The sequence below is a fragment of the Oncorhynchus mykiss genome, chromosome 14 (assembly GCF_057628025.1).
Source record: "Oncorhynchus mykiss isolate SJ-2025 chromosome 14, ASM5762802v1, whole genome shotgun sequence".
NCBI classification, from domain to species: domain Eukaryota; kingdom Metazoa; phylum Chordata; class Actinopteri; order Salmoniformes; family Salmonidae; genus Oncorhynchus; species Oncorhynchus mykiss.
Genome location: NC_143035.1, coordinates 22,520,305 through 22,543,337, shown reverse-complemented (window position 1 = coordinate 22,543,337; position 23,033 = coordinate 22,520,305). Strand labels below are relative to the sequence as shown.

At 43.1% G+C, this 23,033-nt stretch overlaps 3 protein-coding genes across 3 annotated transcripts; 1 reads left to right on the top strand and 2 right to left on the bottom strand.

The window, feature by feature from the left end:
• Nucleotides 1-3,965: 3,965 nt before the first annotated feature.
• On the bottom strand, nt 3,966-14,725 carry mars2 (methionyl-tRNA synthetase 2, mitochondrial). The gene is made up of 3 exons (XM_021561512.3): nt 14,080-14,725; nt 5,612-5,946; nt 3,966-5,222 (listed from the first exon to the last, which is right to left on the bottom strand). Exons 1-3 carry the CDS (start codon nt 14,372-14,374, stop codon nt 4,029-4,031), a joined length of 1,824 nt encoding a protein of 607 aa, XP_021417187.2. The 5' UTR covers nt 14,375-14,725; the 3' UTR covers nt 3,966-4,028.
• Nucleotides 14,726-16,820: 2,095 nt separating this feature from the next.
• On the top strand, nt 16,821-21,606 carry zgc:101583 (Mg_trans_NIPA domain-containing protein). Its single transcript, XM_021561514.3, has 6 exons — nt 16,821-17,158; nt 18,088-18,226; nt 18,376-18,432; nt 19,099-19,189; nt 19,458-19,618; nt 19,972-21,606. The coding sequence occupies exons 2-6, from the start codon at nt 18,088-18,090 to the stop codon at nt 20,634-20,636; spliced, it is 1,113 nt and encodes a 370-aa protein (XP_021417189.2). The 5' UTR covers nt 16,821-17,158; the 3' UTR covers nt 20,637-21,606.
• A 56-nt stretch (nt 21,607-21,662) lies between these two features.
• On the bottom strand, nt 21,663-23,021 carry timm8a (translocase of inner mitochondrial membrane 8 homolog A (yeast)). Its single transcript, XM_021561516.3, has 2 exons — nt 22,789-23,021; nt 21,663-22,396 (listed from the first exon to the last, which is right to left on the bottom strand). Exons 1-2 carry the CDS (start codon nt 22,903-22,905, stop codon nt 22,235-22,237), a joined length of 279 nt encoding a protein of 92 aa, XP_021417191.1. The 5' UTR covers nt 22,906-23,021; the 3' UTR covers nt 21,663-22,234.
• Nucleotides 23,022-23,033: the final 12 nt, after the last annotated feature.

Genomic DNA, 23,033 nt, shown 5'->3' with positions numbered 1-23,033 from the left:
GTATAGAGTGCAGTGATGTGTCCTATAAGGAGCATTGGTGGAAAATCTGATGGCCAAATGGTAAAGAACATCTAGCCGCTCGAGAGCACCCTTACCTGCCAATCGATAAATTATGTCTCCGTAATCTAGCATGGGTAGGATGGTCATCTGAATCAGGGTTAGTTAGGCAGCTGGGGTGAAAGAGGAGCAAATACGATAGAAGACACCAAGTTTAGATGTAACTTTAGCCTGCAGCTTTGATTTGTGCTGAGAGAAAGACAGTGCACTGTCTAGCCATACTCCTAAGTACTTGTATGAGGTGACTACCTCAAGCTCTAAACCCTCAGCGATAGTAATAACACCTGTGGGAAGAGGGGCATTCTTCTGACCACACCACATGACCTTTGTTTTGGAGGTGTTCAAAACAAGGTAAAATGTAGGAGAAAGCTTGTTGGTCACAAAGAAAGCTTTGTTGTAGAGCGTTTAACACAACATCCAGTGAGGGGCCAGCTGAATGTAAGACTGTATCTGCATGGGAGGGCTTCCTACTGCCTGAGCTGTGTTGTTGTAAATTGAGAAGAGCATGGGGCCTAGGATCAAGCCTTGGGGTACTCCATTGGTGACAGGCAGTGGCTGAGATAGCAGATTTTCTGACTTTTTACACTGCACTCTTTGAGAGAGAGGTAGTTAGCAAACCAGCCCAAAGACCCCTCAGAGACACCAATACTCCTTCGCCGGCCCATAGGAATGGAATGGTCTACCGTATCAAAAGCTTTGGCCAAGTCAGTAAAACTAGCAGCACAATATTGGCTTAGAATCAAGGGCAACTGGAGAACTTATTTGTATTGCTTTTAATCTTTTTAATGAATTTATCTTATTAACACTTTGTTCTAGCTAGCTATTTGTGTAGGTAGCTATCAAGTAAACCCAATGACACATCCATAACCTGAACAGAAACCAGATTGCATACCCAAGAGAATACTATAGACATCAAGAATGCCAGTCATTTGATTATTTAAAAGTTTTAACACTTTTGATAAACAGGGCAAAATAGAAATAGGCCTATAACAGTTAGGATCAGCTTGATCTCCCCCTTTAAATAAAGGACGAACCGTGGCTGCCTTCCAAGCAATGGGAACTTCCCCAGAAAGGAGAAACAGGCTTGGCGATAAGGGCCCGGGGGAGGGTGTTTGTTGTGCCCTCTTCACGACTGTCTTGGTGTGTTTGAACCATGATAGTTGAAACTTTCGACCCGCTCCACTACAGCCTCGTCGATGTTAATGGTCCGTTATACAGTCCTTTATTATCATTGTGCTTTGGAATATACAGTGTATTCATTACCACTGTTTTCTGTCCATTACATAGCCACTACCATTCCACTACCTTTTCATTCATGTGTGTCAATAAAGTATCCTTGTGTGTAACTCTTACCATGTTTTGTGCTGCTGCCATGTTGATGTCATGTGGTGTGTGGGAGAAATTAGGTACATATATGGATAAATGTACTGTCCTATATAAAAGAGGGATGCATTTGCCATTCTGGTAAGGTACATTGTCTATTGTATAGGACAGGAAGCCAGAGTGGGGCCATGGGAGAGGGCAACACCTAGGGCAGCTGGACATACAAAGATCAGAGGTTATCTAAGGACGGGGGGTTCAGCCAAAGGACCAATTGATGGATTACAGACATCAATCACATCACAGGACAACCATATGAAGAGAAGGCGACCAGAACAGCTAGGCACCCTAAAGCTAAAGGAGATGAAAGACACCAAAAGGGACACATGGAGTTAATTACAGGGTATGAACACAGGCCACAGGAAAGGGGAATGTATAGTATTTTTAGTATAGCTGAGCATGCTAAAAACAGAAGAGACACATAGTCTGCTGACCCTAGATAACACACAAACAGGAGAACGCATTAAGCTGAGTGAAGGGTCAAAGCAAGGGTCTTGTCACCATTAGGATCTAATGGAAAGCAGATGGGGGCGTTATTGGGCTGAACAAGCAGGAAGCACGGATTGGGATGTAACTTAATTTGCATATGGGAGGGACTTATATGGTAGGTGTATAACTCAGAGCGAGGGCTCTGAAAAAGTGTGTGTGTTCCGCGGACCGCTCCGGCTTATGATACTGTTGTATTAAAAGTCTATATTGATTTTCACAAAGTTCTTGGTTGTGTCATATTTGAACCAATTTGCCACTACAGGTGTTGCTACCATGCTGTGTTGTTGTCTTGGGTCTCCCTTTATGTAGTGTTGTGGTATCTCTTGTTGTGATGGGTGTATTGTCCTATATTTTTTATTTTGAATCAAATCAAATGACATTTTTAACATGTGCCGAATACAACAGGTACCAAATACAACCTTACCATGAAATGCGTACTCACAAGCCCTTAACCAACAATGCAGTTCAAGAAAGAGTTACTTTTAATTTTTTTACTTTAAGAAAATATTTACTAACACAAAATAAGAGGCACATCAGACTACTGGAGCTCTTCTGTAGGACTGACCAGACGTGTGTGTCAGCTCTACACTGAGACAGACCACAAAACTCACCACACCGTCCCTCTAGAGGAAGAGTTTGGAGAGAGGAAGGCTCAGCTGGGGAAGACAGAGGCAGTGCAGCAGATGATCAAGGAGCGATTGCAGAAGGTTCAAGATATCAAACACCCAGTAGAGCTCATTCAGAGAGACTCAGAGAGAGATATGAGAGGTCTTCACTGCTCTGGCACACTTCATTGCGAGAAGCCAGGCTGACTACATTGAGGTGATCGAGGAGAATCAGAAAGCAGCAGAGAGGCAGGCTGAAGGGCTCATCAAAGAGCTGGAGCAGGAAATCACTGAGCTACAGAGGAGAAGTACTGAGCTGAAGCAGCTCTCGCATAGTGAGGACCACCTTCACCGCTCCCCATCACTGTGCCCTCTGACACTCATCAAGGACTGGTCTGAGATCAGTGTTCACGGTGAACTGTGTGAGTGGAACCTGAGGAGAGCTTTGTCTCAGCTGGAGGAGATGGCAAGGAAAGCATTTTCTGAACTTGAGAAATTCAATAAAGAGATGGAGAGGTTTCCTGAAGAGGATGCAGCTGTGACTCTGGACCCTGATACACATCTCCTTTTGTCTGAGGACAGGAAACAAAGACGATACATAAACTCCCTAACAACCCAGAGAGGTTTTTATACCAATTGTTGTGTCCTGGGAAAGGAGAGCTTTTCCCCAGGGAGATTCTACTATAAGGTACAGGTGGGGGAAGAGTAGGTGGTTTTTAGCAGTAGCGAGAGAGTCCATCAATAGAAAAATTAGGATAGCACAGTGCCCTGAGAATGTATACTGGACTGTGGGACTGATGTATTGGAATGAGTGTCAGGCATGTACTAGCCCCACTCTCTCCCTAAAAAGAGAAGCCCCAGAAGGTTGGTGTGTTTGTGGATTATGAGGAGGGACAGGTGTCCTGTGATGTCGAGGCCAAGTCTCATATCTTTTCTTTCTCTGGCTGCACCTTCACTGAGAAACTCTAGCCATTTCTCTACCCAGGTTATCATGGTGGTGAAAACTCTGGCCCATTGGTCATCTCTCCTGTCACTCAGATTGGACTTTAACCTCTCAGCTGATGGTCATTCTAAAGAGAAGATAACAGTGAAATGAAATGTGTTAGAGGAGATACTGTACTGAACTTGTATGGTCTTTATATGGGAGGTGGGAGAGAAAATAATAATATGGAACACTTCCAACTTGTTGTTCTGTACCTACAAATGGCAACTTGATTTGATAAAACTACTAAAAGGTTTATTGAACAGTGTTGTCACAGTGTTGACTACACCTACCACTTTTTGTTGATTGGTGGTTCTAGGTAGAACCATTTAATTTCTCTCAACAACCCAAAAATGTTTAACACTATTTGAATATAATAATGATCAATTGTAAATAAAAGCAGCAGTTAGGACAGCTCAAACAGACAGGAAAAATAATGCATTACACTAATGACATATTTAATCTAATTTATTTCAACTCATTTTACATGGACAGAAAACATAGAATTTCCATGTTTATGATTTCACTTTAGTGGCTTTCTTAGCCTTCTTGGGCTTTCCCTTCTCTGCATTTGGCCTCTCCAGACGATTAAACAGGACTCCAGTGTCAGGACCCAGTGCTCTGCCCTCAAAGGGGCAGTCCTTTCCCTGATATTTAACCAGGAAGTCCAGAGCAGCCCAGCTCTTCTCCTCTGGCTTCACCCCCAGCCTGGACAGAAGTTTGTCTGCTATCTGTGGCACTATGGGCTGTAGGAGTGTCCCATACATCCTCAGACACTCTAGGGACACGTGGAGGATGGTGTCCAGCCACAGCTGGTCCATCCCATCCCCACTGCCCAACTTCCATGGTGTGTGCCGCTGGACAAAGCCGTTGGTCTGCCTCACGCACCGGTTAATGGCCTCCAGAGCTTTGTACACCTGCACACTATCGTAGTGCTGCTCCACCACAGCTGGTAGTGCACGTACAGCATCCAGCATGTGATAATCTTCATCCACAGCCCTCCCCTTATGTGCTACAGTCCCTTGACTGGGGAAGGAGTCAGAGCAGAAGTGGGGGTAGACCTGAGCTGGGTTGAGAGAGGGGGCAGTGCAGCGGTTTAGAAGGCCACCTAGCGAGTCTGTCAGCTCGGCATTGAGCAGTTTGACCACTTTATCATCGTCATAGTCGCAGTCTGTGTCTGGGACCCCCTGGCGCAGGAGGAAGTACCTCATACCGTCTATGGTGAACCTTTGAGACCTCTCCAGGGGGTCCACCACATTCCCCAAGCTTTTAGACATTTTCTTCCCTCCCACTGTCCAATGAGAGTGCACATGTATGGTCTGTGGGAGGGGCAAGTCAGCAGCCAGTAGGAATGCTGGCCAATAGATGGCATGGAATTTGAGAATGTCCTTTCCCACGACATGATGGGCAGCCCTCCACCATTGAGAGTGTGAGTCCGGGTAACCAGCCACTGTGAGGTAGTTGACCAGGGCATCTAACCACACGTAGATTGTCTGGTCGAGGTCACCAGGAACTGGAATGCCCCACTGGAGGCGGCTTCTCTGGCGGGAGACAGAGAGGTCTGGGAGGTCCTCCTGGAGCCACTGGAGAACGGCGCGGTGGAACCGTTCTGGCTGCACTGCTCTGGGGTTCCCCTCCAGCCACTCCTGCAACCGGGACCGGAACTCAGACAGACGGAACATGTAGTTCTCCTCCTTCATCCACTCCACCTGCAAAAGACAAACCAGATTTTATTTGATGAGAAAAACTATGTATAAAAGAGCACTAGAGTAGTAAATAAAGTTGTTTTTTTTATAATTCAAACCTGCTTGAGTCACTGGACCTGAATTTATCTGACACGATGGATATGATTTTTCCTGTTCTCTTTCAGATTGTGTAGGTGTTACTTCAGAAACATCACGTTTTGAATACAGACACCTTCTACATTTTATCTCACCTTCCTAATCGTTATTACATTTCTTATGCTAGAAAGAGAAGAAGTGTTACATGGCCATACCAAGGAACAACACTCAGTAAATGACATGAATCAATGAGATGTAGCAGTAAACCTTGTTATGATGCTAGCAACAACTATTTATGAAGTCATCCTTTAGCCTACCTTGTGGCCACTCTCCAGAGAGATCTTGATCTCCTTCCCTGATGAATCCTTGGCATCTCCCACCTGCGATGGCGTGAGGAAGCTCTCGTCCTGCGTGGAGTACCAGCCTTCATAATTCCCCTTATAGATGAAGCCTTTACTCTGAAGCACGGTCCAGAAGTGCTCCACTGCACAGCGGTGTCTCTCCTCAGTGGTACGGATGTAGTCAGTGTATGAGATGTGACAGCTCTTGAAGAGGTATTTGAATCTCTCAGATACTTTAGTGCAGAAACGTAGAGGATCCTGTCCGGCAGCATTGGCAGCCTGTTGGATTTTGAGTCCGTGCTCATCTGTACCTGAAATGCAAAGATGTTATTTAGATACTATGAATGAAGGGGGTGAGTCTGGAAACTCGGGTCGCCTGTCCCCAAGGTAAATCAAATGACAGTTTAGCAGATGTTATAGCCGTTACAGCGAAATGCGTGTGTTACTAGCTCCTAACAGTGAGGCAAAATGTCAAACAAGTACACAAACAATCAAAAACTAGACAATAAATCACGAATGTCAGAACGAATACAGTTAACAACCCAAATAACATTACAATTGGATTACTGAAACAATCTATGCGTATATACACCAACAAGACATACCTAGAATGATATGTACAGCAGTAGATATTAGTGAGCTATGTTAAGAATCCAGTGTATAACAATAACTAATAGCAATGTACAGTAGTAGATATCAGAATGAGGTAAGAAAAGAATACAGTATAAAAGAAACAGTCCCGTGTTCAATGTCTCTATATACGTGGGACTGCAGCATTGGCTGTGTGTCTGTGCATTTGTGATGCGCGGGTGGGTTTTGGGTCATGAAATATTGTGTGGATGAAGGGCGGGTGGGTTGCAGTTAGATTGAAAAAAAAAATAAAACAATATAGAAAAATAAAATGTATAAATGTATAATTTCTATAGGTTACATTGAGGTTTTTACTTCATTATTTTGGCACAAGTGAGTAAGCATGCTTCAGTAACAGCTATCCGAACGAGTGCTCACACTCTCTTAAAAGACCTTCGCTTGAAAATGAATTGACGTTTTTGCATCTGACTTGGATGTTTGGTGCAGTATTTCTCAAGTGAAAATATGTACACGAGAACAACTCATCTCTCGTTGAACGACAACAGGCACTTCATTGAAGAATCCCTACTGTTAACCAATCACCGACGAGTGGGCGGAGACTTGGGCTAACGACTTCGGCTTGCCTCAAGAAAATGTTTTGTGTGTCCGAACAGAGAATTTCTGTGTAGGTAGTTGTGGAAAAATGTAGGGACGTGACAAATAGACAATTTTGTCAATGTTTAAACTGCCATTTTTTAAAATCAGCTTTCCATAAAAAATGATAAGACCTTTTTATAAAATTCCACATGAAATCCTATTGCGTGATATGAATACTAGGAGACATTTCCTTTTGCCGTCTTCACTGGAGTCTCGCCCCACTACTGAACTGACAAGTGCTGTGTTTGTAACACAAGATGGAGGAGAGCCTGTCTCCTGTCAGAGATTGCAGTCATTTAGGGAGATTGCAAAATGACTTTTTCATTCAAAACAGGATAAATATATAGTTTCAGGTGATAATAAAACATGTTTTGTTTAGTTACTTCTACCTCAACTTGTTTCTTTAACTTTATTCTCCATTGAAATGCATGTAATCCGTCGCAACGTAACAGAGTGCTTATGGGTAATGTGAATGAGGTTTATGCGTTCATCTGGATGTGTGTAACACAAGTTCAACATTCACCTTTTGCTACTTATTTCTGTCAAGCCGTCTACAGACACAGTTTGACGCATACACAATAAATCCAATGAATGCACCGCATAGAACGCGCTGCAAGGCAAACACATTGTTCAATTGGAAATGAATGCACAGTGCAACCTACACACAACACCCCAATATGACAAGGTAAATAGTTTTTTTAGATGATATCACATATTCAGACCCTTTACTCAGCACTTTTGGCAGCGATTCCAGCCTCAAGTCTTCTTGGGTATGACGCTACAAGCTTGGCACACCTGTATTTGGGGAGTTTCTCCCATTCTTCTCTGCATATCCTCTCAAGCTCTGTCAGGTTGGATGGGGAGTGTCATTGAACAGCTATATTCAGGTCTCCAGAGATGTTCGATCGGGTTCAAGTCCGGACTCTGGCTGGGCCACTCAAGGACATTCAGAGACTCGTCCCGAAGCCACTCCTGCGTTGTCTTGGCTGTGTGCTTAGGGTCGTTGGCCTGTTGTAAGGTGAACCTTCCACCTAGTCTGAGGTCCTGAGCACTCCGGAGCAGGTTTTCATCAGGGATCTCTCTATACTTGGCTGCGTTCATCTTTCCTTCGATCCTGACTAGTCTCCCAGTCCCTGCCACTGAAAAACCTCCATAGCATGTTGCCACCACCACGCTTCACCGTAGGGATGGTGCCAGGTTTTCTCCAGACGTAACACTTGGCATTCAGGCCAAAGAGTTTAATCTTGGTTTCATCAGACCAGAGAATCTTGTTTCTCATGGTCTGAGTCCTTTAGGTGCCTTTTGGCAAACTCCAAGCGGGCTGCCATGTGCCTTTTACTGAGGAGTGGCTTCCGTCTGGCCACTCTACCATAAAAACCTGATGGGTGGAGTGCTGCAGAGAAGGTTCTCCCAACTCCACAGTGGAACTCTAAAGCTCTTGTCAGAGTAACCATCGGGATCATTGTCACCTCCCTGATCTCTAGGAAGAGTCTTGTCGATTCCAAACTTCTTCCATTTAAGCATGATGGAGGCCACTGTGTTCTTGGGGACCTTCAATGCTGCAGAATTTTCTGGCACCCTTCCCCAAATCTGTACAGACACAATCCTGTCTCAGAGCTCTACGGACAATCCCGTCGACCTCATGGCTTGGTTTTTGCTCTGACATGCACTGTCAACTGTGGGACCTTATATAGACAGGTGTGTGCCTTTCCAAATATACTCAGTCAGTTAGGAAAGCTAAGGCTAGCTATTTCAAACAGAAATTTGCTTCCTATAGCATGAATTCCAAAAGGTTTTGGGACACTGAAGTCCATGGCGAATAAGAGCACCTCCTCCCAGCTGCCCACTGCACTGAGGATAGAAAACACTGTCACCACCGGTAAATCTACGATAATCGATAATTTCAACAAGCATTTTTCTACGGCTGGCCATGCTTCCCAGCTGGTTACCCCTACCCCGGCCAACATCTCAGCACCCCCCACAGCAACTTGCCCAAGCCCCCCCCCCCCACTTTTCCTTCACCCAAATAGCTGATGTTCCCAAAAGAACTGCAAAATCTGGATCCCCAGAAATCAGCTGGGCTGGACAATCTGGACTCTCTCTTTCTAAAATTATCCGCCGCAATTGTTGCAACCCCTATTACTAGCCTGTTCAACCACTCTTTCGTATTGTCTGAGATCCCCAAAGAATGGAAAGCTGCCGCGGTCATCCCTCTCTTCAAAGGAGGTGACACTCTAGACCCAAACTGCTATATCCATCCTGCCCTGCCTTTCTAAAATCTTTGAAAGCCAAGTTAACAAACAGATCATTTTGAATTCCACTATGCAATCTGGTTTCCAAGCTGGTCATGGGTGCACCTCAGCAACGCTCAAGGTCCTAAACGATATCATAACCGCCATCGATAAAAGACAGTATGGTGCAGCCGTCTTCATCAACCTGGCCAAGGCTTTTGAGACTGTCAATCACTGTATTCCTATCGGCAGACTAAATAGCCTTAGCTTCTCAAATGACTGCCTCGCCTGGTTCACCAACTACTTCTCAGATAGTTACAGTGCCTTGCGAAAGTATTCGGCCCCCTTGAACTTTGCGACCTTTTGCCATATTTCAGGCTTCAAACATAAAGATAAAACTGTATTTTTTTGTGAAGAATCAACAACAAGTGGGACACAATCATGAAGTGGAACGACATTTATTGGATATTTCAAACTTTTTTAACAAATCAAAAACTGAAAAATTGGGCGTGCAAAATTATTCAGCCCCCTTAAGTTAATACTTTGTAGCGCCACCTTTTGCTGCGATTACAGCTGTAAGTCGCTTGGGGTATGTCTCGTATCAGTTTTGCACAGAGCACCTTCTTCCACATGTTTAGTGTGTCTCCCAGGTGGCTTGTGGCAAACTTTAAAAAACACTTTTTATGGATATCTTTAGGAAATGGCTTTCTTCTTGCCACTCTTCCATAAAGGCCAGATTTGTGCAATATACGACTGATTGTTGTCCTATGGACAGAGTCTCCCACCTCAGCTGTAGATCTCTGCAGTTCATCCAGAGTGATCATGGGCCTCTTGGCTGCATCTCTGATCAGTCTTCTCCTTGTATGAGCTGAAAGTTTAGAGGGACGGCCAGGTCTTGGTAGATTTGCAGTGGTCTGATACTCCTTCCATTTCAATATTATCGCTTGCACAGTGCTCCTTGGGATGTTTAAAGCTTGGGAAATCTTTTTGTATCCAAATCCGGCTTTAAACTTCTTCACAACAGTATCTTGGACCTGTCTGGTGTCTTCCTTGTTCTTCATGATGCTCTCTGTGCTTTTAACGGACCTCTGAGACTATCACAGTGCAGGTGCATTTATACAGAGACTTGATTACACACAGGTGGGTTGTATTTATCATCATTAGTCATTTAGGTCAACATTGGATCATTCAGAGATCCTCACTGAACTTCTGGAGAGAGTTTGCTGCACTGAAAGTAAAGGGGCTGAATAATTTTGCACGCCCAATTTTTCAGTTTTTGATTTGTTAAAAAAGTTTGAAATACCCAATAAATGTCGTTCCACTTCATGATTGTGTCCCACTTATTGTTGATTCTTCACAAAAAATTACAGTTGTATATCTTTATGTTTGAAGCCTGAAATGTGGCAAAAGGTCGCAAAGTTCAAGGGGGCCGAATACTTTCGCAAGGCACTGTAAGTGTGTCAAATCGGAAGGCCTCTTGGGCCGAATCTTTTCTCTCTCTCTCTGTGTGTGCATGTATATATTTCAATGATGTCGCTCTTGCTGTGGGTGATTCTCTGACCCACCTCTACGCAGACGACACCATTCTGTATACATCTGGCCCTTCTTTGGACACTGTGCTAACAAACCTCCAAATGAGCTTCAACGCCATACAACACTCCTTCCGTGGCCTCCAACTGCTTTTAAATGCTTGTAAAACGAATTGCATGCTCTTCAACCAATTGCTGCCCGCACCCTCCCGCCCGACTAGCGTCACTACTCTGGACGGTTTTGACCTAGAATATGTGGACAACTACAAATACCTAGGTGCTGGTTAGACTGTAAACTCTCCTTCCAGACTCACATTATTAAGCAACTCCAATCCAAAATTAAATCTAGAATCGGCTTCCCATTTCGCAACAAAGTATCCTTCACTCATGCTGCCAAACATACCCTCGTAAAATTGACTATCCTACCGATCCTTGACTTTGGCGATGTCATTTACAAAATAGCACCCAACACTCTACTCAGCAAACTGGATGTAGTCTATCACAGTGCCACCTGTTTTGTCACCAAAGCCCCATATACTACTCACCACTGCGACCTGTATGCTCTCGTTGGCTGGCCTCACTACATATCCATCGCCAAACCCACTGGCTCCAGGTCATGTATAAGTCTTTGCTAGGTAAAGCCCCGCCTTCTCTCAGGTCACTGGTCACAAGAGCAACACTGACCAGTAGCACGTGCTCCAGCAGGTATATTGCACTGGGCATCCCCAAAGCAAACACTTCCTTTGGCCGCCTTTCCTTCCAGTTCTCTGCTGCCAATGACTGGAACGAATTGCAAAAATCACTGAAGCTGGAGACTCATATCTCCCTCTCTAACTTTAAGTATCAGCTGTCAGAGCAGCTCACAGATCACTGTACCTGTACACAGCCAATCTGTAAATAGCACACCCAACGACCTCATCCCCATATTATTACTTACTCTCTTACACCCCAGTATCTCTACTTGCACATCATCATCTGCACTTCTATTAATCCAGTATTAATGTTAAATTGTAATTATTTATCCTCTATAGCCTATTTATTGCCTACCTCCCTACATTTGCACACACTGTACATTTGTTACATTTATATTTGTATGTTCTATTGTGTTATTAACTGTATGTTTGCTTATGTGTAACTCTGTTGTTTTTGTCGCACTGCTTTGCTTTATCTTGGCCAGGTCGCAGTTGTTAATGAGAACTTGTTCTCAACTGGCCTACCTGGTTAAATAAAGTTGAAATAAGATAAAAAATAAAAATCATATCCAATCAATTGAATTTACCACAGGTAGACTACAATCAAGTTGTAAAAACATCTCGAGTATGATCAATGGAAACAGGATGCACCTGAGCTCAATTTTGATTCTCACTGAATATTTATGTAAATGTGATAGTTTTTTTATTTGTAATATATTTGCAAACATTTCTAATAACCTGTTTTACACTTTGTCATTATGGGGTATTGTGTGTAGATTGAGGGGAAAAAAATATGTAATACATTTTAGAATAAGGCTGTAATGTAACAAAATGTCAAAGTCAAGGGGACTGAATACTTTCCGAATGCACTGTACTTCTGGTGTACCAAAATGTTAAGGTTTGGGCCTAACTTTATGCACGCCAAATATCTTACATGCCAATCGCTTTTTGGGAATGGGCAGAAAAAGTCAACCTTGATCCACTGTCTCAAAAATGATCATGTCTGAGTTTAGGGTTACATGGACACTGAAATCTGGACACTGACTATGTCTATAACCTCTCTCATAGTCTTAATATTAACTCCTGCAGGATTAAAAACATTTCTTGCTGTAAAATTATACACCAAATGTACATTTTGACTAGGGAACAGGAGTGAAGAAATATGATTTATTCCAGCATTTTGAGAGAACGCAAATGCACAGTCTGTAGAGGTTCCATTTTTATCAGCATCATAAAAGCGGACGGTATTTCAATCACATAAAATATGAATCCAAGCCGAACTGAAATGTTAACAGAAACATGTTGGGTCATTTTCACAGCTTTCTATTTCCTTACAAATCGGTTAAACTGATGTCATTTAGAAATGTTGCACACAAAAAAAATAATAATCTTCACAGTTGGGATGGTGTTCTTTGGCTTGCAAGCCTCCCCTTTTCCTCTCCAAACATAATGATGGTCATTATGGCCAAACTATGGTCATTATGGCCAAAACGTTTGACCTCTGTCATTGCCAACAAAGGGTATATAACAAAGTATTGAGATAAACTTTTGTTATTGACCAAATACTTATTTTCCACCAAAATGTGCAAATAAATTCATTAAAAATCCTACAATGTGATTTTCTGGATTTTTTCCCCTCATTTTGTCTGTCATAGTTGAAGTGTACCTATGATGAAAATTACAGGCCTCATCTTTTTAAGCGGGAGAACTTGCACAATTGGTGGCTGACTAAATACTTTTTTGCCCCACTGTATATGTGAGTGAGTGTCAGTCAGTCAGTCAGTTTGTGTGTAAGGTGTGCCTGAGTCTCTGTCTCCTACTACAGGAGGTGGCATGATGGCTGTTCAACAGTCTGATAGAGACCTGGGGATCGAAATAAGCTGTTTTTCAGTCTGTCCCGGCTTTGATGCACCTGTACTGTCTCAGTCTGCTAGATGGTAGCAGAGTTAATAGACCGTGACTCAGGTGGCTGAGATCCTTGATGATTTCTTGGCCTTCCTGTGTGTAACCGATGTGAAAAGGCTAGCTAGTTAGTGGGGTGCGCTCTAATAGCGTTTCAATCGGTGACGTCACTCGCTCTGAGATCCTGAAGTAGTTGTTCCCCTTGCTCTGCAAGGGCTGCAGCTTTTGTGGAGCGATGCTTCGTGGGAGGCAGTTGTTGATGTGTGCAGAGGGTCCCTGGTTCGAGCCCAGGTAGGGGCGGGGAGAGGGACGGAATCTATACTGTTACATGTGACACAGTGCTGTAAAGCTTTTGACTCCCATGCGGATGAGGGCATGCTCCCTCTCTGTCTCCTGTAGACCACAATCAGCTCCTTTGTTTTTTTTACGTTAAGGAAGAGGTTATTTTTCTGGCATGACTCCGCCAGGGCTCTAACCTCCTCCCTGTAGGCTCGTCATTGTTGATAATCAGGCCTACCACTGTCATGTCATCAGTAAACTTGATGATTGAGTTGGAGTCGTGTGTAGCCACGCAGTCATAGGTAAACAGGGAGTACAGGAGGGGGCTGGGGACAAACCCATGGCGGGCCCTGTGTTGAGGATCAGTGTAGCGGAGGTGTTGTTGCATACCCTCACCACCCTGGGTCTGCTCTTCGAGGATGGGCTAGGTAAGCGTGTTAACCAATGCTTCAATAGGGATATTTCACTTAGCTTATAAACAAGGGCAACTACAATATTACCACAATAGTGTAACGACCCTGGGTTTATAAGCGCGGAAATCGACTCAATCAATCCACATTGATTTGCATGTGTTTTTCACTCACCTGTGACAAACCTGGAGTTGAACCCCTGTAGAATCTTGTATCTGTGCAGGAAGTCAGCAGTAACAGCCGAGTACAAGTGTCCAATATGAGGGGCAGCGTTCACATAGAAGATAGGGGTGGTGATATAATAGTTCCGGTCTTCTGTCGGAATATCAGTGCACAGGCGTCTCACCATGAGCCTTTTGCAATTCCAGAATGATGGGGATGGAGAAAGTGCACATCTTGTAGCATGGCTGAATGACCATCTCTGTGCAACCTTACAGTTTCTGATAATGGAGAGGTACGTCTTCATCATGGGACAATAGGCAACTGTTGACAGCGTCCACAAACTATGACTGTGAGGTTATGACGGACCATATGACAAACGTTACCAACTCAGCGTTGATATTGCGGTCCATTGTAAATGGCAACAGTGATATCCTCACCCGGTGTTAATTCATTTCTAAAAGCCCATGAGTTGTAGAGAAAAGTAACGACACCAGAAATGTCAAAACAGTTTAGTATTTTGAGTAATCCTGGTAATTGTTTGTTTTTATATAAATATAATTCCGTAGAGGACTCCACTTTACATATCTTTATGAAACCCACGTCTGTTTCCCTGCCAAGGTTAGATCTTCTTCCGTTTGCTACAACGTAATTTCTGATTAATCCAATCACAGTGCACAACAAACTAATACCACCCCTTTCTACAGGGAACAACCAATCCGATCAGCAGGAAGACGCACGTGGCATTGGGTCAATTCGTTTTACATGGCCCGCTGCCCCGTTTTAACGTGGTTTTGCTTACTTTCAACTATTCCATGGTTTAAAAAATATCCACTCACCCGAGGCACCGGGCCTTGTAAAACGAGTGTTATGCGTTATCCTTGGGACGAAACCACAGATGCGTAAATGTGAAGCATCCGGTTGGCGTTTCCACTCACTACCAAATATGGTGACGAGGAAGCCCAGTGGCCGGTAGTGGGAGAAGATGGGGAGAGATGGATTTTGGTCAACATTCTGATCATTTTCTCAACGATTAAACATTTGATCTCAATACAGTTTCCTGAACTGAGTTTTATTTATTTAATCATGTAGGCCAGTTGAGAACAAGTTCTCAATTACAACTGCGACCTGGCCAAGATAAAGCAAAGCAGTGCGACAAAAACTACAGTTACACATAAACAAACGTACAGTTCTGAACCGAGCGCACTAAGTTTTGTAGACTTCACACCAAACACCAAAGTTTTTTTGTTTTTTTAATCGCGTTGTTTAGGAGTGCAAGGGCGAATTGAGTTATTGCACATGCGCAACTTCACATTCCCGGACTGAACTATGCAAATACATGCTAGAACGCGCCAATGCTCGTGCTTGACTATGCCCACTATGATTCATTTGCTCCCATTGGAAACGACAGGCTGTAGTCTAGGGTTAGTTCTTATCCTAACCCAGGGTTTTCCAAACTCAGTCCTCATGACACCAAGGGGTGCACATTTCATTTTCTGCCCTAGCACGAGTGTGGGCCAGAGGCAGAAAGAAACTAAAGCCTACCTGCCAGCCCCATTGCTTTAAAAAAAGATAACATTCTAATGACGTTTTTATCTATCTACTCTAAACTATTTCCAGTATCCCCTTCTCTTATTCAACTGTGCCTGCCATCTCTGCACCATCAACATCCCCACTTCTAAGTGCTTGTTTAGCCAGTATATCAACTGCCTCATTCCCCGCCACATGGGCTGCGACCCAAGTAAAGTTTATCTGTATTCCCATCTGTCTAATCCTACCATGGGTTTGTAGCACCTCATAAAGCAGGTTGTCTGCTACATGACCTAAAGGACTGGAGACTCATTAACGCTGCACATGAATCAGAGCAAATAACTACCCTGTCTGGCTTGACTTTCTCCACCCACTGCAAGGCCAACAGTATGGAAATCAGCTTTGCCGTAGATGGCTCCCGCGTGGCACAGCGGTCTAAAGCACTGCATCTCCGTGCTAGAGGTGTCACTACAGACCCTGGTGCGACTCCAGGCTGTATCACAACCAGCCATGATTGGGAGTACCATATGGCGGCACACAATTGGTCCAGCGTCATCCAGGTTAGGCAGTCATTGTAAATAAGAATTTGTTCATGACTGACTTGCTCAGTTAAATAAATATATATATTTTTTAAACACAGCCAGATTATCTGTAATACGTTTCCTGACTTTCACCCCAAATTCCTGCACTACAAATGCTGACCTAGTACACCCTGTCCTTGGATCTTTTGAACCATGGCCACAAAATCATGATACAAAGTATTATGAGTCTTTTTAAACAAGTCAGATGGATCAACACCCTCACTATCTTTCTGTAGTCTCTCCAATACTTCTAGATCAACTACTGGAGGTGGGAGTAGCCATGGTGGATTTACAGGAATAGCTACCATTGGACTAAACTCCCTTCCAATACAGTCCAATCTCTTTCACCTGGGTATTACCCACCCAAAGTTTGTGTTCTGTCTTCGGTCATGTTTCCAGCATGCCTGTAAAATCCCTTTTGTAGGATGAGACACCCCATGTCCCTGTAGGTTAACCCAATAATGACTTGCCAACTGCTGTCTCCGAATCTACAATGGCATGTCACCCATCTCCACCTGCAGTGCAGCCACTGGGGTGATTCAAATAATCAACTAATCATCACGCTTTGATCCTTTGAATCAGCTGTGTAGTGTTAAAGCGAAACATAAAACGTGCACCCCTTGTGAAATGCTGTCCTAGCGCTTACTTTAACAATTTTAAATGTCAACTTCAATGGCGTAGGGATGTACCAAGGATCCCGAATAGAACAGACCCGTGTAAAACGAACTCGCCCATTTATGTATCTGATATGTCCCACATAAACTTCCATTTGCTTGTTAATTTGGGTTTTCATAAAGTCAGTTGATGTAAATTAAAAATGATTGTGGCGAGTTCGTAAACGTTGGCCAGATATGGTATGAAACAAATATAGCTATAAAATTACATATTCGACACTGACACTGCACGAGGAAGTGCAGTATCCATTCTGGGCGGACTACAGCAGTCAGCTGCTTCTTTTCAGATCGAATGGGTTGAAACCAAAGGTGAGCTCAAAGTACATTTTAGGATGTGTACTATACTAGCCTTTCGTGTTCACGTGAATGTTGTGTGCAAACAAGAAAATATAATAGCAAGTCAGCTATACAGCCCAATCTGTGTTGTAGAAACTTTTCTCTTCTGCCTGGCTTGCTTACTTCAAAAGTTAGCTGGCTAACGTTAGGTAGCTGGCTAGCTAGGCTAATAGCCCCGCTACATTGCTTTGCCAGTCAAGTTATTGTTACCAGCTACGTCTTATGACCTCTGTTCAGAATGAGTAATTACAGGTAAAAAAAAACAACGTTATTCAGATGATTCAGGTAGGAGATATTGCTGCTAATACTACCTCCCCGCATAAATCTGATCAAATGTGTAACGTTAGTAGACATCGTCACGTGACTAAAAAGTTAGCTAGCTAGCTAGCTGGCAAAAATAAGACTAGCAGCTGAAGGAAATATTCAGGCTGAAGTCAACACGCTGAATTAAACTGTAAAAGCTAAGTATGTGGTCGTTACTGTAATTTCAATGTATGTCCATAGGCATTGCACCTTGACTCATTTATAGCTCCTCGTGAGCATATTACTGTTTATCATAACTCCATGTTTGTTTAAATTTAGACAGTTTGTAAAAAGTAACGTTTTTGTTAACAAACCCAGACACTATATAGCTTCTAAATATGCCTATGATCTAATCCATAGTTGCATCTACAAATTTGAGAATGGTTGGGTTTCTCCAGCCCGTTCCTCAACTGTATTGCAAACCCGTTGTGTCAAGGCTGCGGGATTGAACAACTAATACATTGATTGTCTTTAGGGCTAGTTAGGTGTTTAGGTTAATAGACATTAACAGTAGTAGACATGGTTAGAGAACCGCCATCCAGAACCTTTCAGAATCTGCGATCTGTGTACAGATTATCAAATCTGGTGGTGATTTTCAGATGGATATCGGAACAAACCGCACTGACTTCTACATTGGCCTCTCTCTTGCCATGAGCTCGAGCATCTTCATTGGAGGAAGCTTCATCCTTAAGAAGAAAGGTCTTTTGCGATTGTCCAGCAAAGGGTTTATGCGAGCAGGTATTACCACCATCATACATAACTTAATCTTAACTTTAGCTACGTTGGGCAATTGAAAGTATGCTTACTGAATAAAACTTTAATAAACACTTGTATTATTAGTATAGTAGGCTCTCTGTATGATCATACATTATATTTGTATTTATTAGGTCAGGGGGGATATGCTTACCTCAAGGAATGGCTATGGTGGGCAGGACTAATATCAAGTAAGTGTAGAAAAATCTGTCACCTGATCACAATGGTTCTTTATTTTAAAATACCAATTTAGCATTACTGAACTTTAGCATATGGTACAGTAGGGTAAACCTTGTAGTAACAGTCCTCATTGACCTTTCCCTGTTAACATTGTGGTCTTTGTTTTCAAAGAGAAAGGGAGGCTGTTGTGGGTTTGGTATTTTTGCTGGTAGTCTTTTGTGATGATGCAATGACCCACATTGTCGTATTGAAATCTTTGAAGTACACATTCCTCAGAAGATCACATTTGCACATGTAGGCTGAATGAGAGCATAGTTATCAAAACTCACCTCCCCTTACAATTACAGTACAATGTGCATCGTCCCATGTCATTGTTGCATCGTCCCATGTCATTGTTGCATCGTCCCATGTCATTGTGGCATCGTCCCATGTCATTGTGGCATTGTCCCATGTCATTGTGGCATCGTCCTATGTCATTGTGGCATTGTCCCATGTCATTGTGGCATTGTCCCATGTCATTGTGGCATCGTCCTATGTCATTGTGGCATCGTCCCATGTCATTGTTGCATGTCCCATGTCATTGTGGCATCGTCCTATGTCATTGTGGCATCGTCCCATGTCATTGTGGCATCGTCCCATGTCATTGTGGCATACTAATGCTGGTTTCTGTGTTTCAGTGGGAGCTGGGGAAGCAGCTAACTTTGCCGCTTACGCTTTTGCCCCTGCCACATTGGTAACACCACTGGGAGCAATGAGCGTTCTTGTGAGGTAAATGGCTGATTACTGAACTTCAGCTTGTGCTTTGATCGGTACTGAGTTCCTCACACCTCATCTCATGAACTGTTAAGATAAGCGCGAGGTGACATTCTGTTTCAAAATGTATTAATCCATTTGCAAAGAGCTAGTTCTAGGATGTTTTCCTAACACGGGCCTAAAGTCAGTGAGACCTTATTGCATGCCATTAAAATGAAAATCGCTACAGCAAAAAAATCTGTTCATTTTGACTAGACAAACTTATTTTGCCTGCTTCCTGCAGTGCTGTGCTGTCCTCATACTTCCTGAATGAGCGGTTGAATGTTCACGGGAAGATGGGCTGCTTGCTGTGCATCCTGGGTTCCACTGTCATGGTCATCCACGCCCCTCAGGAGGAGGAGGTGGCCTCCCTTACTGCCATGGCTGAGAAGCTCCAAGACCCAGGTACTGTAACTGACATCATGGGTCCAGATATACACAAACACTTTTCTATAATATCATCTTGCATCCCAAATAACTACTCATTATGTGATTTTTAAGGTAAAAAAAAATGTGCAGTGCCTTTAGGCCAATCCCCTTGCATGCGCTGATAATGTTTTTGACCATGTTGAGAAACGTATTACTTCAGTCATACCAATGTCTCACATGTTGACCTATGCTGAATCACTCAGCAGCTGTTCAGAGCCATTGATCCCAAAAATAATTGGCTTGTTAATAAGTAAAAATGCAAGAATCAACTATTGTATCATGCTCTTACAATGTACTCATTCAAATGTTCCGACTGTGATGTCTCCCAGGATTCATAGTGTTCGCCGTGTCTGTCGTGACGAGCAGCTTGATCCTCATCTTCCTGGTCGCCCCGCGCTACGGCCAGAAAAACGTGCTGGTTTACATCCTGATCTGCTCCGTGATTGGCTCCCTGTCGGTGTCCTGCGTCAAGGGCCTGGGTATCGGCATTAAGGAGCTGTTCGCTGGCACTGCTGTCCTAAAGGAACCCCTGTTCTGGTGTCTACTCATTTGCCTGGTGATCTGCGTCAGCATCCAGATCAGCTATCTCAATAAAGCCTTGGACATTTATAACACGTCCATCGTCACGCCCATCTATTACGTGTTCTTCACCACCTCTGTAATGGCATGTTCAGCTATCCTCTTCAAGGAGTGGCTGAGCATGAGCACGGACGGAGCTGTGGGGACAGTCAGTGGGTTCCTCACAATTATCTTGGGTATCTTCCTCCTTCATGCATTTAAAGATCTCACATTCAGTTGGGACTCGCTGCCACTGTACCTGAGGAAGGGACTTCATGGATCCCCTTGGGGCCAGCAGGCTTACGTGGCCCTGCCCAGCCAGGAGAGCCAGGCAGAGGGGCCAGGGGAGGGGAAGCTGGCCAGAGAGGGGAACTCAAAGGGCAGCTACTCGCCAGAGGGCTCAATGAGGAGGAACAATAGCTTTGTCACCACTTAGCACTTGGGATCAATTCAGTTCTTAATTCAGTATGATTGAAGCTCAATTCATGACTCTGAAAACAATAGGCAATTTTGAATTCCTTAATTGAATTTCAGCTAATTTCCTGAATCGAAAACTGAATTGACTCCAACCCTATTTAACACGAAGGCCAAATGTTTAGAGATCAATTTCCCATTGCCAGTTTTACATTTGTTTATTTGATATTTAACCACCTGTGTAGACAAGTGGAAAATACGTTTACTAAATATAGTCTTACAATGCAATAGCCACTGGAAGGATTGTTTGCCTAATTATCATGCACTGCAATCCAGTGAGCACATTGCATTTCTATACTGACAAATGTACAGTATGTCTAGAGATTAGCAAAGTTCAACAGAATTGTATTTTACTTCATGGTGCGCCTAAACCATTCAACTGGTTGAAAGTATTAGTCCTACAAGTTTCCCCTTAATCCGAATGGTTTCTACTGTATGAAAAACTGGTGTACATACACTTAATATTTAATCATGGACAGTGATAATTGAATGTATTGATTTTAGTTCAGATCCACTAGTTTAGATATGAACCGACTAGTGCCTTCTGTTTTTTACTGACTGAACTGTAACTTATTGATAGGTCTGTCTTATTCCTTTGTTTTAATGTTCCTTTAAAAATGCAAGACCTACTGTGAGTCAAGGCAATGCAGCTTTTACCTTTTGTGTACTTGCTTCAATCATCTCTTTCAAAGTTAGTGATTGTTTAATATTCACAATCTGAGTGTGAAGTTACTGTAATGTAATACCTCAATTGAATTTATTGATCATGTATATGAACATCAGTATTAACTGAGGCACTTTTCTTGAAATAGCCTCTTTTGAAACACATTCCTACTACAGCACGTGCCAAACTTAATGTATTTCTTAATCATTGATTTATAACATACTGCTCATTCTTTTAGTATGTCAATAAACAATTACCTTTTTATACAGCAAGACCCTAATACTTGGACCACACTGTATTCAAAATGGCAATGATGACAAAGCAGGCAATACGATTTTTGTTTATTGCATATATACAATGGAACACTTTCAGCCATAGATCGTGCCCTTTTCCCAACAAGACATTGTTCGTACTCTGACTTGGTACTGAATGCAGTGAGTTTTTGTGGCTTTCCGACGCGGTGTCAAATTGAATGTCCCAGATTTTTGGCTCTTTGTTTCTGCCCCAGGACAACCTCTACAGCTGGGTAAACTTGTTTTAAAAGCATACTAATGAAGTTCTCCCATCTCAGTTTTCATGATATGATTGACATGCAACAGGCTCATTCAATTTACTACACAATTTCAGAATCACCAATATGAAGATATTAGCTAGCTACCAACCAGAATTGTTACTACTGCACTTAATCTCATGTCCCACTAGGTGAGAGAGGACTTGGCTAGGTGACATGATACAAGGTGCAAAACTGAGGCACTTATCAAAACGACTTGTTTCTTCCCCACCTGGTTATTGGACAGTGTTCTCATTGCACCATATAGAAAGCTGGCATTGCTGTAAAACAACTTGATTGGCTGTTCAGCGCCTTGTCAGTCTATCCAGTGGAGGATGTTGCTAGACTATTCAGACATGGATTCTGAGAAGGAGCCCTTACTCCTCTGTGTTTGTTCGAGTCTGTTCAGGATGAATTGGCTTGTGTCAATGAAGCGCTCTACACAGTTCACAAAGCAGATCTCTGTCCGGGAGTCCAGCTTGGGCCCAGGTTTGTCCATGCATTTCTCCTGTAAGGAACCAGAGTAGACGGGTGCTCAATCATTGGCTGGATCACATGTCATTGCATGGCGTGGAAGACATTGCATCGTGCATGAGTAATTTGTTCACATCTAAAACACTATTTTAGGCGAGTACCCTACAGGTGGTTGATTGTGTAGGAGCTTAATTCAGGAGCGTAGTTATTGTAGCTAGTTAGCTTAATGCAGCAAACGTTTGCATTTAGCCACAAATACTGGCATTACAAGTTAGCTAGTACAATAAAGAAGCCTACATGTCCAATGTATCACTGGCAAACTATGTAAATTTTTATGCATTCATGTACTTGATCGCCAGATGTTCAAGTAGCTAGCTACAGTAGCTCACCTAGCTAACAAGTTGTCATTGCAGAAGCGTTTCTTACCCAACACACTTCAGTCATCTGATGGACCAACTGCTGAAACCTTTGTTTTTGGGACTCGATTTCGATGAATTGCTGAAGCTGAGGGTCTGCTGTGGCTCCTTGGTTTTCCATGTTCATGCGCAAATCGCTTATAAATTAGACAGAAATGTACAATTATTTGATAATTGTAAACGATTGACTGCAGTTCCTGACCTTCACGTGTGTGAATCGGCTTGCGCATCACAGGAAACGGAAGAGTGCTGGAC

Excerpts from the sequence above, each read along its gene's own strand:
- mars2 (XM_021561512.3), bottom strand. The coding sequence starts at position 14,374 with ATGATGAAGACGTACCTCTCCATTATCAGAAACTGTAAGGTTGCACAG. Across the intron at positions 5,947-14,079 it reads CAACTCCAGGTTTGTCACAG|GTACAGATGAGCACGGACTC; the intron begins GTGAGTGAAAAA and ends TTTGCATTTCAG. Across the intron at positions 5,223-5,611 it reads CTCTGGAGAGTGGCCACAAG|GTGGAGTGGATGAAGGAGGA; the intron begins GTAGGCTAAAGG and ends TGTCTTTTGCAG.
- zgc:101583 (XM_021561514.3), top strand. The coding sequence starts at position 18,088 with ATGGATATCGGAACAAACCGCACTGACTTCTACATTGGCCTCTCTCTT. Across the intron at positions 18,433-19,098 it reads GTGGGCAGGACTAATATCAA|TGGGAGCTGGGGAAGCAGCT; the intron begins GTAAGTGTAGAA and ends TCTGTGTTTCAG. Across the intron at positions 19,619-19,971 it reads TGAGAAGCTCCAAGACCCAG|GATTCATAGTGTTCGCCGTG; the intron begins GTACTGTAACTG and ends GATGTCTCCCAG.
- timm8a (XM_021561516.3), bottom strand. The coding sequence starts at position 22,905 with ATGAACATGGAAAACCAAGGAGCCACAGCAGACCCTCAGCTTCAGCAA. Across the intron at positions 22,397-22,788 it reads AGATGACTGAAGTGTGTTGG|GAGAAATGCATGGACAAACC; the intron begins GTAAGAAACGCT and ends GGTTCCTTACAG.